Here is a 19,118-nt window from a genome sequence, read left to right as displayed (position 1 = left end):
CCCACACCCCTAACACTCCAACTTTCACTTAACTTCTCCTCCCATATCATTCATTTCTCCTATTACCATGCAGAGCCTTCCATCAAAAGTCCTTCTCTTCTCACCCCTCATCTTGCTTCTACCATTACTATACCATCTAATCTCCTTCACTACCTTTCATGTGCTCTCTCCTCCTCTGACACCCCAAAACCAGCCCACCTCCCACTTCCACAAAACCTCCACCTATTTAATCATTTCCCACCCTCTACTTCTCTTCAAAATAAAACTACTTCCAATCCCTAATAACACCCACAAACTTAAAGCAAACCTCTAACAATGTTACCCATCTAACTACAAACCTAATAAACATACCCCCAATTATACTCTCCTTCATTTAGCTGGCGATATTCACCCCAATCCAGGTCCTAATTTCTCTCCTACAAATCCATCTAACTTCTCTCCAATAAATCTGCCCAGCTCCAATAACAAACATATTAATAAAAATCTCAAGATCCTCACTATTAACGCACGAAGCTTAAAAAATAAATTCACACTCTTCCACACCTGGCTTAGCCATAACTCCCCAGACATAGTGGCCATCTCTGAAACCTGGCTAAAACCTCACATCAATGACTCTGAATTCCTTCCTCCAGGATTTCATTCTCTCTGATCTGACCGCACTAACAAAAGAGGTGGAGGAGTTCCTTTAATCTACTCCAACCTCTTAACTATCACCCTATACCCTAACTCCCTCCCATCATTCAACAATGCAGAACTAGTCATTGGCATACTAAAACTGAACATCCACAAAAGCATTTGCATTATTTCCCTCTATATTCCTCCTGGTAATAATGCAAATACTTTGGAAGATATCCTCTCCTGGTGCTCTTCTAACATCAAATTAGAAACCTTTATTCTGGGAGATGTAAACATTGACTGGGGAAAAATCAATAATCTTAATCCCTCCATTACCATCAATCTATTCAACTTCACTCAACTCACTAACTCCATTACTAGACCTAATAAAACCAACCCCCCTGGCACCATACTAGACTGGATACTTGTATCCCATGCTAACAAAATTATTTCATCTGGTGTAATTCCCAACCCTTTAGGAGACCACCTCCCTGCCTTCTCTATTCGAGCGACTCCCACTTCCCCTCACTCTCACCACTTCATTCAAACACGTAACCTAACCAACTTTAATCAAAATTATTTCTCTAACTCCCTTAAACTAACTAACTGGAACCCCCTAAAAACACTGCCACTAGACGAAGCCGTTGAATATTTCAATTCTACATTCTTAACTATCCTTAACTCCCAAGCTCCACTAAGAAGAAAAAGAATCAAAAGTAAACACACCCCATGGCTCTCCAAAGAGACAAAAAAGATTATGCACCAAAGAGACAAATCCTGGAAAGCTTACCTAAAACACAACCTGTCTGAACTCTTCCTCCAGTTTAAGCAATTAAGAAACCTGGTCAAAAAAACTAGTCATTAGAGATAAAACGTCTTACTACATCAAACTACAAGAAAACCACACAAGAAATCCAAAACAGTTCTGGAACTCCATTAACTCCCTCCTTACACCTGGTACTAAAAACAACCCCTGTCCTGACTCCAGCAAATCTGACCCTGAAACTGCCTCTCTATTCAATTCCTTCTTCACTTCTTCCATCACTGAACTAACCAAGACTTTTAACAACAACCCTCCCGCCCATATCAACCTTCCTCTCCCTTCCCACCCCCCCCATTTTTTAACTCAAACCTGTTCCAACCAACCTAATAAAGAAACTTCTCTACAAACTCAAACCTTGCTCAAATGCTCCTGATAACATCCCTTCCTCCTTCCTAAAGATAGCATCTGATTCCATTGCTATACCTATCAGCATCCTAATAAACAGGTCTCTATATGAATCCTATATACCCAAACTTTGGCGTTCTGCTTTCATTCTTCCACTTCACAAAGATGGCAAGAACTATAATGTCTCTAATTTCTGCCCCATTGCCATCCTCTCCCCTATATCCAAAATCCTCGAAAAATGTATACACCTGCAGCTCTTGCCTTTCCTTACTGAACACCAACTACTCTCCCCCACCCAACACGGCTTCCACCCTGGACACAGTACCAACACTGCCCTTCTCTCTTTCCTTCACTCTGTGAACTCAGCCCGTGACTCCGGTAATTTAGTCTCATCTGTTCTACTAGATCTATCTAAAGCTTTTGACACCATCTCACACTCCCTCCTTCTATACCATCTCTCTAACCTCAACCTTAGCCAAAAAGCTCTTTCCTGGTTCACTAGCTACCTCTCAAACAGATCCCAAGCTGTGAAATGAGGCCAAGCTACATCTACCTTCCTTCCTACACCTACCAGAGTCCCTCAAGGTTCCATTCTTGGCCCATTACTATTCAACATCTTTATTAATGACTTCCACAAAGTCATCCCCAACACCACAATTGTTCAATACGCTGATGACTCCACTCTGATCTGCCATGCCCCTAACCAAACAGAACTCCAAGCTCTAACCCAAACTGCATTTTCAACCACTGAAAAGTGGATGTTCCAAAATCACCTATCCCTTAATGCCAACAAAACTAAGATCCTCATCTTCCCCCCCCGCCAAATCCTCACCACTTGACAAAAACTCCTTTCATATTACCAGCCTATCTAACTCCACTATCGAAATAGTTACCTCCACCAAACTTCTCAGTGTCATAGTTGATGACCAGCTGAAATTCAATAATCATATCCAGCTAAACATCAAAAAAACACACATAAAACTTGGCTTATTGTACAGAAACAACCACTTTCTGTCTCCTTCCACTAGGCTAACCCTCGCCTCTACTTACCTCCTTCCCTCTCTACTTTATGGCGCTCCCCTTCTCACTAATCTATCATCCAGTCTTACCTCCAAATTGGAACAATGCTATAACAAAATATCCAAATATGCTACCAATGCCAAGTCCATCACTCATCACTGCTCCTCCCTCCACTCTCTAAATTGGCTTGAACTCCCCAATCATCTTACCTTTCTCCAACTCACCATAGCCCATAAATTACTGTTCCATCCAACTAACTGTCCTGCTCTTTCCAACATTCTTATACCCTATACCCCCCTTAGATCCCTTAGATCTTCTCAACAAAACCTGATCACAGTACAAAAACCTAAGCACCCAGCTAGCCAAATGCTTTTATCCTTCACCCTTGCTAAAAAATGGAATGCCCTACCCACCTCTCTAAGTCCCTGCAACAACCTGGAAAACTTCAAAGCCCTACTTCATTCCCACCTCTGTCTAAATAGAATTTGCAACTGCACTCTTCAACCTACTCCATTCAAACCATCCTCCTCCTTCTCTCCTGGCTAACCTCCATTCTCAACTAAACTCTTTTTTTAGCCTCTCCTAGAATACTAGCTGTATCAGCTACTTATATCTTCCTACTTTCATAATCACTGAATACTTTACTTTATTTTTTTCTTTTGCTGCTGAAACCTAACTGAAACCATTAATAATTGCTATTTTTTGCCATCTGACATCAGTATTGTATTCTGTTTGTAACTTCCTGTTTAATTATTGTAATATTTTTGTCTGAACTCTTTTTGTAATAAATAATGTTGTTTTTGTAGAGCTTTTCTCCCCGGGCCTCCACTGAAAACGGGCCCCAAAGCCCAGTGGACCTCCCCGGTAATCAGACTGAAATAAATAAATATGAAATAAATGTAAGACAACAGATCTACAAGCAATGATGCTGGAGGGGTGGATGGACTTTGTGGGTATCAAAGAGGTATGGGGCAATGACAAAACGGTGTGAAATGTGGCAATGTCAGAATGCAGGTTGTTCAGGAATGACACAGAAGAGAGAGAGCTGCATTTGCTATAAAACAGGCCAACCATCGACATTGACATCAAAGAGAACAAGGAGCTCTATCCCATGAAGAACTGATGGAGGCTGCAAGGGCATATCTAAGAGTAAGTACCCTTGTGATTAAGGATGAGTAAGCTGGGGGGGCGTTGCTGATGGATTGATGCAATGTGTCATCCTCCAACCACCTCAAAAAAGGAGGAAAGGAGTACGAGATAGAGAATTATTCTCCATGAGATTATGAATCTGCCAAGAGCAAACTGGGAGATCCCAAGCTTCAGAGTACAGAGACAATGGAGATCAACTGAGATTGTGGGAAAGGGGGGCTCATCCAGCTGGTATCGAACTTTGCAAGAAAGGATGGAAAATGTATGTGGAGAGAATCAAGGCCGAGGAGGTCAGAGGTTTCAAGGTGATGGCATTCTTAATCAACAGTGATCATGTCACTATCTGGTTTAGAGTCAAGGAAAGGTAAGCAACGAAGGAAAAATGATTGTGTAAAATTTCAGGGCAGTACATTATGCTGAGCTTTGGAAGAGATTCCGAGATGGGTTAACAGACAGCAGGCAAAACAAAGGGTGAACAAGCTATGGAAATATGTCAGGGATGGTGTAATCAAGGCAATGGACAAGGGTTTAAGAAACAGTCTGTCCAAGAAAAAAAAAATAATTAAAGGACAATATAACTATGTAAGAGTACTAGGTTAGTAATTATGGCAAAAGAAAGGCATACAGGAAGTGGAAGGGACGCGGTCTGGAGGTGAAGGAGGCACCAGCCAAGGAAAAAAGCAGAATGCCAGCAAAGATGATAAGACCAGCAAAGGAGAAAGATGAAAGGGAATTAGCAGGAAGGTTCAATAACAGGAACAAATGATTTTTGTTTATTATATTAAGGAAGAAGTGAGAAACAAATATGGACTTGATGATTAGAGATGGAAGGTAGGTCACAAGAAGATGGAATAATCAGAGGGACCGAAAAAAAGCTAACTCTAACCTGCATCCTAAATTACAAAAAAACTCCTTCTCATACACTATCACTTCACAGACAGCTCAGACACTCACCACACATGCAGTGACACACACATGCACACACACACACACACACACACACACACACACACACACACACACACACACACACACACACACACACACACACACACATATACCTATTACACATCCAACTTACCTGCTTCAATGAAACACACCCCATAAAATATCTGTTCAATAAACTGGACATTCGACCAAAAAACATTGCATTTCCACCTGATGACCAAATCAGTCATGAAGCAAACAACTGGAACCCATGTAGATATATATATATATATATATATATATATATATATATATATATATATATATATATATATGTGTGTCTGTGTGTATAAGATATCTATCAGATGTTTTGCGATGCCTCTGCAGAAGCAGGCAATGTTGACTTAACTATACTGAAGCCTACAATGTTAAACACCTGAAACCTGAAACAGCATAGAACACAGAATCCCAAAAGAACCTACCTGTCCAGACCCAGGAACAAGCACTAACATGGGTCCTAAAGGGGGAAGTCTGATAGTTCAGTATACCGAGTATTTGACATTGTAGGCTTTGGTATAGTTTAGTTGACAGTGTCTGATTCGATAGAATCAGAGTTGAACATTTGATATTCAGCCATAAATATGTACATAAGTATATATATATATATATATATATATATATATATATATATATATATATACACACACACACATACACACACATACACACACACACACACACACACACACACACACACACACACACACACACACACACACAAACCATCGAATGCACACTATGCGAACACTGAGCAGATTGATGTTATAATGTCAAATTCACAAAAATCAGCATGCTCTGTGCATGCTCCGAGGATTACCCCAAAGCAGACTAAACCAAAAGCAAGTCTCTTTCAAGCCTTTTCTTTCTTTTTTTCCTCAAGTCTGTAATTTCTAAAATGTATTGTTTCAGTACTGAAGCATATATTTTTACATGGGGATTGCTACACTATTACACATTACATTCTGCATGTTGGAGGTTGGGTAGCAAAACAGTAACCTTGCGATGGAGACTAAATTCTGAAAATTGCTGTACATGCTGGTATGCAATTGTGTGTTCTGGCTATACTCCTGACCTTAACAATATACAGATGTTTCTGTGACTTATAATAACAATAATAATAATAATAATAATAATAATAATAATAATAATAATAATGCAGTCTTCAAAAGGTACATTTCTTAGTTGGTGCATAGATGCACCAAATACTGTATGAAAAACATATGGCAGAAAGAGATGAAAACTAGAACATAAGATGAAAACTAACAACTATCTGTGAGGTAAAGGAGGAGTCAAGTATATCCCTGGGCTTCTCTGCATCTTGTTGGCAGATATGTCAATGAGGATCCATCCTGACATCTTCACTTAACAATTCTGATTTCCACGATGGTTATTTTTTTATAGGAAATCACCATCAGTGCAATTTCTATGAGTGCTCTTGAAGTGATTCTCCTGGTTATGTGATCGTGGAGTTTATATATATATATATATATATATATATATATATATATATATATATATATATATATATAAGTCTAGGGGTGCAGAGCGGCAGCCACTTCCAACCAAGTGTTTCACTGAGTTAAGCATTGGACTGATTGTTTTGGATAAGCTGAAGCTTTATTGACTTGTAACACAACAAGACATGACTCTGACGTAGCCTTCTTGATGCTGCTTCCATTACCATTGCTGCTCTAGGAATATACAGACCTGTGAGGCGTGTCAGATTTTCTTGCTCCCTCCTCCAACATGCACACAAATGTGTTTGCAAGGTAAACCAATCCACTTAAAGAAGGATGGGGTGTGGATGAGTATAGTGAGGTACTCTACCCTGAAAGTGCAAAACTAAAACGGGCTTTTTACCTCAATGTCCAGTGACATCATGATTTATTACATAATCAAAGAGGGATGGGATAAAAGCTTCCACATCTTTCTGCAAAAGTAAATTGCATGTTTTTGCAGAATAGTCCATTTATATAGAGCCAAAAAGTGTTTATCCATAAAACAGTTATCGCGAAAACAGTTATCCCTTGTCTAAGGTGAGCAATGTATACTTATACCTTCCTGGCCTTAAGGTGGTTGGAAGATGGTAGGTTAAGTCCCTTATAATGTTGGCGCGGTAGGAAGAAATTATTATGTTATGTGGTGATGTATATACTGCTTTTGGAATGCAAACTCAGCACACTTCCTCAAGAGCTAGTGGTGAGTGGAACAATCATCTTCTAATCACTTCAGAAGAGTGCAGCTCTTGATGGCTCTGCTCAAAACATAAAGGTGATCTCTCAACATAATTCTGAAATCTTGCTTATCTGTTACATGTGGAATATCAAAAGCTGAGGAAAGAGAGTAGGCAATGTGGCAGGAAATGTGGTCTGATATGACAAGGATAAAAAGACTGGAAAATATACTTCTGTTCTTTAATATATAGTTGTCTTCCATTTGTTTCCATAAAGTTTCATTTTTTCCATTTCCAGTTGAAACTGACAATACACTAGATGTTGAAAGAAAAAATATAAACAAAGAAAATATCTTTTGCAAAAGGACTAAGTTAACTAGAGAAATAATAAAGCATCAGGAATCCATTCATAATTAAAACTATTAAGAAATGGTTCTACTGGGCTTACCTTAAATTCCTTTTCAATGTTTGCCAGTTTGGCTAGCTCATTGCTCAGTTCCAGAGCTGTATGAACAGGATCTTCACTTGATAAGGACAAATATGCTGGGCTTGCTAATCCTTTATATGCATTTATTCTTGACCGCGAATGGCTGAAAGAATCATGTTTCTGTTTGTCCATGCAGTCATTGCATTTGCAGAAATAATCATGGGGTTTTTCTATCTTTGCTCCTTTAATTAACAGCATGTGTACAACCTCATACTTCTGACAGTGAGCTGCAAGAATAATAGGGGTGATATCTGGGGAAAACCTAGTCCCATCCTCATCATAGGAATAAAAATCATCCTCTTGGAGTTCTTGTTCACATGGACTAAGGGTTAAACGCTTACTGAGTACAAAGGCATGATGATTCAAGATTGCTTCAACTATCCTTACATACCCCTTACTAATAGCAAGCAACAGAGCATCTCCAATCCGTGCCAAATTGTCCTTCTTCAGGAGAAGCTCTGTCACTTCCAGATGTTCATTTCCAACAGCAAGCTGCAGAGCGGTTTGGCCCATGTAGTCAACAGAGTTGACATTTAAGGTTTTGGATTCCTCAAGCATCTTACGCACAACAGGGATATTTCCATACTCAGCTGCATCTAGAAACCTTTCTTCCTCAGCAGTCAAGCTTGTTCCCCTATCATTGAACATGAACGCAGGACCTCGAATTGCCTGCCTTCGCCCTTTTTCTCGTAACATAGTCGTCCTTCTGTGGGAAGGATTGCTGCCAACAGGCCTAAATATAAGCAGAAAAAGAGAATTAAGTATTCAGCAATGATTTTCTATGCTTCACTTACGAGCATACAAACATTAATGTATGGTTCTCTGTCATCTGTTGACTACTTATGTTCTTTTTGTGTGCATGTCTGTATAAATTTGTTTATGTTATTAATACTTATTTCACAAATCTGCAAGAAAGAAAACAATAGCAATGGGCAGTAATGTTTCATAGACTTTACTATCCAGGAATCACAATATGTTAAGAGATCTCCATATACTTTTTCACAGATCTCTGCTTTGCAATGAAATTGAAATTTTATCACACTTTTCCACTGCTAACTTCTTGGAACAGGCTGTTCTCAGCTAGGCTGCTGTTTTATGATAAATGGGATGGATACCTATAGTATTTTGTTAACCATGCAGAGTTCTGGAGATTTTAACATTTAAGCTATGTACTACCATTTTCAACAAGGATACAATGATACATCTGCAGGCCCCAAAATGATCAGATGATGTTGATTTGTTTGCATTTAACTAATTAAGTCACAGACTAAGCTTCTTTTTTATTGTAATGCTCAGCTCTGTGACATACAAGGATAAAGCCCTGACTACAGCCCAGATAACCTATGTGACTATGACTAGTGTTTCTGGTACTAGAAGCAGGGGCAGAGAGTGAGCTGTGATGCTGACTTACCCATCCTGGGGAGGGGAGAAAACAATGGTTCCAGTCAGCTGGCCACCACTAAGCAAGCAGAGGCTTGTACAGCACTGTAATGGACTGGACTGTTGACATGGGCTTATAAATCCCAGAGTGGTAACAGTAGCCCTTATAGCTCATAGCTGAAAGCATGCACAAGCAAAGAGACATTAGGGATACCCTATAGTGATGTAGGTGCTCACCTCACCCACCAAATGGGGGTTAGTTGACTGTTCAAACATAATTTTTATTTTAACATTTAAAACAGGTAAACCTCTTGTGCCTCACCAAACAGCCTTCCTGAGGACAAACAAGACCTTTGTAACATACTCTTTTTAGACACCTTCAGCATAAACATAAATTAATTGATTAATAAATTATGCCTTAAATGTTTTCCTAAAGTCACTTTCCACTTTATATCTATAGTCAGCCCAAAGGGCTGATGTGTATTACATTTCAAAATATAAACAGATTCCTTATACCGTGAATATTTTTTTCAACTACCTGACAAAGCAGATTTTTATAGCAGCATATACCTAAAATCACTTATCTTATGAACTATCTGTTGTTATTCGTAACACATTTATTTTACTATCACTGATGTGCTAAAAAATGTAATTTCTTACTAATCATTTTGTTTCTCTTAGATATACTTAATTTCAATTGCACTACTACATAAATAACCTTTTCTGATATACAAGTCAAGAACTGATATATAACAAATTTAATAACATTAATGAAACGCAGACTACCTTAGTGCATATAATCACAGACCTCGTTGTGCATACATCTAAAAGACCTCTTCCTAAGAGGTCCCCAGCACTATTTACTCCTTTACTTGGTACAGGCTTTTTGTCATCCTGTCTGATATACATTGTTGCTTTTGAAACATATATTTCAGTAGTGAAGTGAAAACGTTTTGTAAAATATCACTCATTAGTATATTCCATCATTCAAGCCTATAGCCCACTTTTTCAATACTTCCAGTTAACATTCACAGCTCCATATGGTATTAAGACCTTTTATGGGTTGGGCTCCTTTAACTAAGTGACTTGCAAGCTAATAATAGATAGCATTTTAAAAGGAATGTCATTATTAACAAAATGACACTAAGATTGTCCTGCAGTAGAGAAATCAATTATTGTTTTCAACTTCTTTGTATCTTTATAGTTATTTTCATATTTTCATAACTGACAGACAAACATGCTATTAAGGGGTATGACATGAAATGTCATGGTGGGAGACAAGCAAATGCATTGTCAATGACCATTTCTATTACACCATACTGGCGATATTGTTAGCTTGTTAGTAATTATGAAAACAAGGAATATTTTCATACGTATTCACCAAGCCAAAGCATGGAAGGCCAAGAGGACTGCAAATTCAAACTGACATTTATTTTAAACGTTAAATAATAGAAAGTTACACAGTTGTTTTTGTCTTATGACAATACAAAGACTTCTTCAGATGAAACATTGTAACGTTCGAACTGTTTTTAAAAGAATGAATGAATTAGTCACATGATCATCATTGTTACATTTCTTAAAGAGGAATCAACCTTAAAACACTACTGTAATTAAAAACTTCTTATCTAAATATATCACACAATATAGCTAGATAGGTATTTTAATAAACTATACAAAATAAATTATTTATGATATTAAATAGTATAAAACATATTTTATCTCCCCAAAACCTTTAATTTTAATAGGCAAGTTATAGAAGAAACTTTAAGTCCTTATGCATGCACTGCATTGAGCTGCAGCTGGACAATAGAGTTATTTTTCTTCCAAGTACAATCTCCATGGTCCCCCTGGGATTTACCAGTAATTGCTCGAAGACAACAAATTTAAACTGATGTTCTGGAAAGCTATGTGTTTGGATAATACATCTGTATTACTCTTTTTATGGATCTCGTATAGATGTTCCTGAATTCTTTCCTTAAGCATTCACTCTGTTTTGCTTACATAGAAACTCGAACATTGTTGGCATAAGGCCAAATACACTATTCTCCTACTGGAATAATTATATCTCCCTTTTACAATAAAATTCTTGTTTTTTACTTTAAATTGGTCACAAACAAATATATTGTTACAGAAGTTACATGTCCCACATCTATGCATATCATGTTTTGGGTCATAAACCAAAGATGATTTCTTAGATAAAAATATCTTTTGAGGCTAGTCTCTCTTCTATATATATAACAGTAGGCTTCTCCCCTAGTTTTTTTTCTCAGTCTCTAGTTGTCCCTAACTATGGTCCAATTCTTATTTGGGATATACTTAATGTTCTCCCAATAGAGTGAGTAGGTGGTAACAAAACTATACTTAAAATTATTTTCTGATTTCTTTCCTGCACCATTAGGGTGCAAGACTTCAGGAATGAACATAGTTTTCAGGTTATCACATTCTTCCAAAAAATCAGTGTGATTCGTAACCATCCGAGCTGCTCGTACGAATTGTCCTTTTACAACAGCTTTTTTTCCTGAACAGTAGGATGGAGAACTAGTATAATATAAAAAGGGGTTAGAATAGGCTGGCTTCCTGTGGATCGTAGAAATTAATTTTCTATTAGCATAGTCTTTGACAAGCATAAAATCTAAGTATGAGATACGGTCAATCCCAATCTCATATGTAAACCTCAAAAAAGTTGTACTATTAATATATTCTAAAAAGTCAGGTATTTTTGCACTCTGTCTTTCTACATGATGAATATAATTATTATGTAAAACCAACTGCTAAAAGCTCTGTGTAATCATTAATCCTATCCTGGGACAATTCAGTATGACTTTCTAGGAATTCAGTAAACCGCTGTAACCCTATGCCATGCAGGATTACAGTGTATAAATCCTTACCGTTTATGGTTAAAAAGGTAAAGTTCTCTTCAAAGGCCAATTCTTTACATTTCTGAATATCTGCATACATGTGGGAATTTTTGTACCAAGGGTTTTAGATGGTGATCAAGAAATGTTGCTATCGGGGAAGCATTGGAGGGTTATTTCTATTTCTAGTTTATATATCTTTGGTACCCCAAAAATAATTGGTACCATAGAATTTTTAAGGTTTAAATAGTTGTATTCCTCCTGACTAATCTGTCCTTGTGTGACCATATTGTATAATGTTAAAGAAATCTTTTGATAGGCAATATGCAGCTCATTTATTGAAACATGCCTGTAAGTTTCCTCAACCAAAATGCTATACATTCTATCTATATAATTCATCTTACTCATGACAACAAACCCTCCGCCTTTGTCCAGCATCATTATTCTTATGTCAGAAGATTTTAATGTTTTCAGTGTTTCATGTTCTTCTTTATTGAAACTGAAGCCCCCTATCTGCATTCCTTCTTAATGCAGATCTTAAGTTTGATTCACAAATTCTCTCAAAGACTTGCAACACAGGGTGAAGGTGTGGATTGTAAGTACTAGGTAATTTCATATTTTCATACATACCTAATTCTTCAAAACCCAAGTGACTTACAAACTATTGCATGCCATCAGAAGAAATCTTAGATATTGTTGAAGAAATATGTCATTGATATTGGTACTGCAAGCTGCATATCTTGAGAGATACTCAGCGTTATTTATATTGATAATTATACAGTTAAGCACATATAGTCATATTTCTATAAATGTCTCAATAAGCATGCTCTCAGAGGGGAATTTTTTTGCTGTCATGTGAAGGCTTGTGGTTAACAAAAGTGTTCTAATGGTATATGTCTAGGTTGTACAGTTTCCATATATGACAATTTGCTTGTGAAAATTTAGCAAAAATATGATTCTGGGTGTGTGTATATTATAATATAGTATTTATGGAAAGACTATGAATGCACTGATTATTATCTCTGTAAAGACTACTTCTTACTGATAATATTGTTATTTAAACAGTTTCAGTAATGTTTATCATTCACAAAATATTTACATTTGTTTTTCTTAATTCTTTTAAGTTGATTTTTCAGAAAATGTTCAAATGCAAAGACATTTGTTGGCTGCTAGAGGTGTGATATTCCATACCATAGAAGTCTTCATCACCATCATCATCATCATCAATCACCCTTTTTCTATTTTCTATATGGGGTCTGGGTGTTATGCCAAGTGTCACCATCTCACTCTCTCTCTCTACTCAGTGCTACTATCCTACTTTCCTGGACCCTCAAGCCTGACTGTTGTAGGTCTTCTCTTACCAAGTCCCATCTACCTTTTTTCTAAATGCCCTCATTTCCTCTTGCCTTCTTCCTGTCTCTCCCAAATTTTCTTTACCAGATTATTTTCTGCTTTTCATCACATGAACCCAAAGCACCATAATCAGTTATATTTGGCCTCTTCTGCAATTGGAGCACCTTCTGCTCTGATGACCTCATTTCTCTGTTTGTCCCACAGTGTGCATCCTACCACCCTTCTCAGGCACTTCATCTCTATCACCTCTAGCTTCCTCAAATGCTCTGCCTTTACTGCCCAGGTTTCTGTACTATATAATAGTACTATCACCATTGCTTTGTACACCTTACTTTTCAAATTCTTTGTCATTTGTCTGTCATATGTTACCCCGCCACTCTGTGCCAGTTGGCTGCAGCCTCTCTAGTTTTAGCTCTGACCTCCTCATTCAGACTTTTCTTCTCCTCGATCACTCCTCCCAAACACTTGAAGCTGTTAACCTGTTCCACTATCTCCCCTTTTATCTCAGTTATCAGCTTCTTTTGATTTCCCACATTTGCTGTTATTACAACTGTCTTATCTATACTCAGTTTTATCCCATGTACCTTTAGATTTGTGCACAACCACTCCCACTGGGAAATCCTCTGTGAAACTGAACACTGTTCATACTTGAGTCATTGTGTCCTTTTACATAGCCTGCAGTAATTCTACCAATGTTTCTGGGGTTTTTGAACCACCACAGGACTGCCCAAATCAGCTTTCTTGGGACCTTGTCATATGCTTTTGCCAAATCTAGCTTCTTCTCAACTATCTGTTTAACTGCAAACACTGAGTCAGTTGTGCTGCAGCCTGAGCTGAATCCGAACTGCTCATCTCCCATCTTACTTTCCACTACTCTGTGTATTCATTTATAAATCACCCTCTCCAGAACTTTCCTGTAGTGTGGTAGGAGTTTGATACATCTAAACATTTCTAGTATGCTTATTTTCCAGTCATCTGCAATATGCATTTCTGTCCATACTACTATGAGTATGATCAGGATCCATTTCTTCCCTATCTCACGCAGCATCTTTAACATGTCTCCTATGACCTCATCTGAGCCTCTCACACAGCATCTTTAACATGTCTCCTATGACCTCATCTGAGCCTCTCACACAGCATCTTTAACATGTCTCCTATTACCTCATCTGAGCCTCTCACGCAGCATCTTTAACATGTCTCCTATGACCTCATCTGAGCCTGCTGCTTTCCCTGGCTTAAATTTTCTTAGTGCTGTTTTTAGTCTTCTGTGGGTGGGCTCCTGTTTTTCTTTCACTGTAGGCTGTGTCTGGGACACTACAGCTTCTGTGGAGTTTTCTTCATTCAGAAGCTGCTGGAAGTATTCCTAACTGCCTTTGAGGTCCTGTGGACTGATGAGCAGGTTGTTCTGGCACCCCTTATGAAGGCTGTCTACCTTCTTTATGTTTCTGTCCTTGCCTTGCAACCTGATATAGTTTCTTTATGCAACCTACCGAATCACTTTCCAGAAGCTGGTAGAGTGCCTCTGATACCTTGTTCTTTACTATTGCAACTCCTTTCTTAGTCTCTTTGTTAGCCAGTCAGTATTCCTTCCTAGCCTGGTCCATCTTTTCTATCTCCCACTTTTTCCTGAACTCTTCCTTTCTTTTGATGATTTCCTGAATTTCCAGATTCCACCACCAGCTTTCCTTATGTACCTTATTTCCATATGCAGCTCAGCCACATATATGTTCTGTAGTTGTCACACATGCTGTTGTCAGGTGCTGTCATTCTTCTTCAACTTCATTTATTTCCTCTTCTTCTTGGGGTGCTTGATCTCTGAGTTATGCCTTGAGCTGTTGTGCTTTCTCTCCAAGCAACTTCCTGGTCTTCAGCTTGATCTCTGTTGACCTTAGACCCTTCTCTGACCACTGCTTGCAACTGATTGTGGCAATCAGTGGTTTATGCTCTAGGCTGACTGTTTCACTGGGGATGACTTTGCAATTGCTGATTCTACTCCCCTGCCCTCTCCTTACAAGGTGGAAGTTACATGTTGGTCAGTCTTGTAAGTGATCTTGTGAGTGTCTGTCTTGCCGAACCATGTGTTGGTTACCATCACTATAATGGACTCTCCTTCTTTATTCCTGTTACCCCTCCCCACCGATGTGGACCAAGGCAGTCCTCATATACTTTTCTGTCTGTCTGTCCCAATATGTGCATTCAGGTCACCCATTATCAACATCAATTCATGTTGTCCTGCTTCATGTAATAGGTCCTACAAATGCACTGTTTTCCTAACTATCACAACCCTGCTGTGGGGAACTGGCTGAGATTATGAATACTGACCTATCATTGTACTAGAGTCTGATTGAAATGAGTCTGTCACTAATTCTGATGACAGCCCTCACTGTTTCCTGAAGCCTCTTCCTCACTACAGTTCCCGCATCATTTCTACTCTGCCCTGCTCCTTAGTAGTAGACTCTGGATCCCAAGCCAAGCGGCTTTGCTGTACTGCCTTTCCACCATGTCTCCTGTATACATAGAATGTACAGCCTCCTCCATACCATCATGTCATCGACTTCCAAGCTCCGTCCTGTCAGTGAGCTTACACTGAGCATAGCAATTCTTAGTTCACGTTTGGTAGGTTGATTGGTTTTACATCCAGCTTTTGCTCAACAAAGCTGTCCCAAGCTGGGTAACTGGACACCAACCAGTAGCTTATTGACCCAGAGCTGCTGGGCTTTATGGCATGCACAAGCCCCTCCCACCATTAGCATGGGGCCCTGGCATAGGTGAAAGTAGGTTGGGTACTTAACCTACTTATCAGCCCATTCTGTGACATTAGAATTACCTAGAGCTATATTTTACACTGTCAAGTGGCTAGCGCTGCCACAGCATGCAGTCTGTGATCCATGTTCTGCTATCTTTAGGATATTGTGTACCACAGTGGATGCCCAAAGGGTTTGGCCTATACCACTCTTTCCCCCTATACAGTACCACCTGGAGTCTGTGCTGAGTCCCACAACTCCATTCTTAGGTGGGTCTAAGATGGAAATACTCAGCATATGTTTTTTTTATTTATTTTTTTTTTGAAGGGAGAGTGGAAGGAACCCCACAGAGATGTAGGGCAAAAACGCAGGCCAGAAATACTCAGCATGTGTGTTTTTTTTTTTTTTTGGAGAGGGAGGTGGAAGGAACCCCACAGAGATGTAGGAAAAAATGCAAATTCCATATAGGCATTTGCCAGACGTCAGGATTAATCCTTGTATATTTTGTATGAGAGGTGAAGACCTTAACCATCATGCTAAATAGTCTTCCATACTATAGAGGTGTTAATGAGTTAAAGCCTCTGATAGTTTAACTAAATATAATTTCCAGCTGATATAGCCAGGGCATTTTATTAGTTTTTCAATATGTATAAAAGGAAGTAATACTGATCTGAGTGGGTTATTTATTGCTAATATTTTTTGCATAGGTGACAAATGATTTTATAACAGCTAAAGCATATTTTTATTATGCCTGTGATTCATAATGACTTAGACTTTATAATATATCTAAAAGATGCAATTAAGATATATGAACATATTCCTCTAGATGCAAAAGGCAAGGCTAGTGCATGGAAAATGGCTACCAGTGATGGGGCATTTTGAACTGATAGAATTAGACCAGAACCCACTTTTTACCACTGTGAGATTAATCACTATATTTTTTAGTTTGATGATATAGACTGATCAAATATACGTCTGACTATTGAGGCAAGCATAGAAGATTTTTATTTGAGTTTTAATGGTGGAGTTAGGGCTATATTTTTAGTTATTTTTGGTAGAGAACAGCCTTTGCAATAAGTGGGTGTGACATCCTAAGAATAATTGGTTTGAATTCTTCTCTTTCGGCTGTTCCCGTTAGGTGGTCGCCACAGCGGATCATCTGTTTCCATTTCTTCCTTTCCTCTCCTTCGGCCAACAGTAGCCCAATTTCCACCAGCACCGGTTTGAATTATGATGTTATTTATTTATTTATTTATTTTATTTTACATTTGTTGACCGGGCTAGTCCAACTGGATACATGTCCATTTTCAGTAGAGGCCCGGGGAGAAAAGCTCCACATTTACAATATTATTTACAGTAAGAGAGAAATTACAAGTAAAATTGAGGAACATTACAGTTTTTTTACTTTACTTTGTAATTTTACTCACAAATTTAGCACATATCTGGTATAGTTAGTCATAGCAATGAAATCACAAGTAAACATTTTTCAACTGTACAGATGCATACTCCTTTTAGGTAACAGAAAAGTATCTAGCACATGCAGATAAGACGAGTAATACCCATTAGTAGGTGAGGTAGCTAGTCAGGGTTAGCACAGGGGCATAACCATTGTGCTTTAAGGTATGGTTTCAGTTTGCTTTTAAATAGGGTGCTTGAGGTCAGGGAGGTTAGATCACTGGGAAGAGAGTTCCAGGTTTTGCCAAGAGTGTTGGAGAACAGAGAGTCACCAGCTAAATTGTTAGTTTTACATATTTGCACAAGTTGTTTATTAGATGAGCGTAAGTTCTTTAGGTTGCTATAGGGGTAATAAGATTTGTCATGATTGATTGATACAGGATCTTGTGGGCAACTGTTAGTTGGTTAAATATTAAAAGATTTGGCAGCTCTAACCAACCTAGCTGTTTAAGATTGTGACAATGATGAGTTCTGTAGGAAGACCCAGTTGCAAATCTGGCAATGTTATTGTAGGAGATGGTCAGCTTGCTCAAGTTGCTTTTACATAGTTTAGTATATATATAGGGGAGGCAAGGCATATAGCAGGGTAGAGATTAAGTGGGTATGGGCAATAGTGGACCTGGCTAGTGGGGTTAGAAAGGGTTTGACCCTATAGAGGGAACCTAGTTTCTTGTTGACTGTTTTTATAGTACTGTTTATATGGGAATCAAAGGTAAGGTTGCTATCTATTAGTACCCCAAGTAGTTTTGTAGTGAGATCCAGAGAGATAATAGTACTATTACTTGATGTAACAGTACAATTAACTGGGGAGGATCTACGGGTGGGAGGGAGTAAATAGTAGAAGCTTTGTCTTTTGGGGGCTCAAGATAAGACATTGGTGTAGAAGCCATTTTTCAACTGAATTAAACACATTCTGGGTTAGTGACTGAAGATCTGATGGAGAAGTGGCTGAGCATATTAATGTTGGATAATCTGCATATTGGATACAGGTAACCTGAGGTATTGCAGAATGTAGATCATTTATAAATATAGAAAATAAGAGTGGTCCTGGTATGGAGCCTTGAGGGACACCAAGGGTAATCGGGAGGTTAGAAGATAAGTTATTCTCCCATAATACAGCCTGTTGCCTGCTGTTTAGGTAGGATTGGAACCAGTGTATAGCCAATGTATCTAGTGACAGGTTTTTGAGTATGTTAATGAATAGTTTGTGGTTTACCATGTCGAATGCTTTTGACAAATCAATAAAGAGGGCGGAGGATAGAAGCTCATTATTCCGATATTCATTAATGTGATCAGAGAAGGATAAAAGAGCAGAGGTGGTGCTATGAAATGGTCTAAAACCATGCTGGCTGTTAGCTAATAAGTTGTTTTCTAAAAGGAAGTTTAACAGCTGTTTGTGAATGCATTTCTCCATGATTTTTGCCAGTGGAGATAATATGGCTATAGGTCTATAATTTGATAATTTATTTATTTATTTTTTTTATTTTTTTATTTTACATTTGTTGACCAGGCTAGTCTAGCTGGATACATGTCCATTTTCAGTAGAGGCCGGGGGAGAAAAGCTCCATGTGCAAAACAATATAGATAAAAAACAATAACAACATATAAAATGACAAAACAGAAAAGAAGAGAAATATAATAATAATAAAAATAAAAGATACACATTTTTAAATAAGGTCATGAAAAAGTCTAAAGAATAATATGATAAAAACATTTTAAGTAAGGTTTTGAA

At 38.2% G+C, this 19,118-nt stretch overlaps 1 protein-coding gene across 1 annotated transcript in view; it reads right to left on the bottom strand.

Moving 5' to 3' along the window:
• TRPC3 (transient receptor potential cation channel subfamily C member 3) overlaps positions 1-19,118 on the bottom strand; it is a 1,904,470-nt gene that overhangs the window by 1,311,247 nt on the left and 574,105 nt on the right. The window contains exon 2 of the mRNA XM_044061528.1: positions 7,561-8,332. Coding sequence (XP_043917463.1) covers positions 7,561-8,332 — 772 coding nt within the window. The remainder of the gene's footprint in view (positions 1-7,560; positions 8,333-19,118) is intronic.

This window comes from Protopterus annectens, chromosome 2.part0 (assembly GCF_019279795.1).
Source record: "Protopterus annectens isolate FY-2018-M chromosome 2.part0, PAN1.0, whole genome shotgun sequence".
NCBI classification, from domain to species: Eukaryota; Metazoa; Chordata; order Ceratodontiformes; family Protopteridae; genus Protopterus; species Protopterus annectens.
This window is presented reverse-complemented; position numbering and strand designations above follow the sequence as displayed.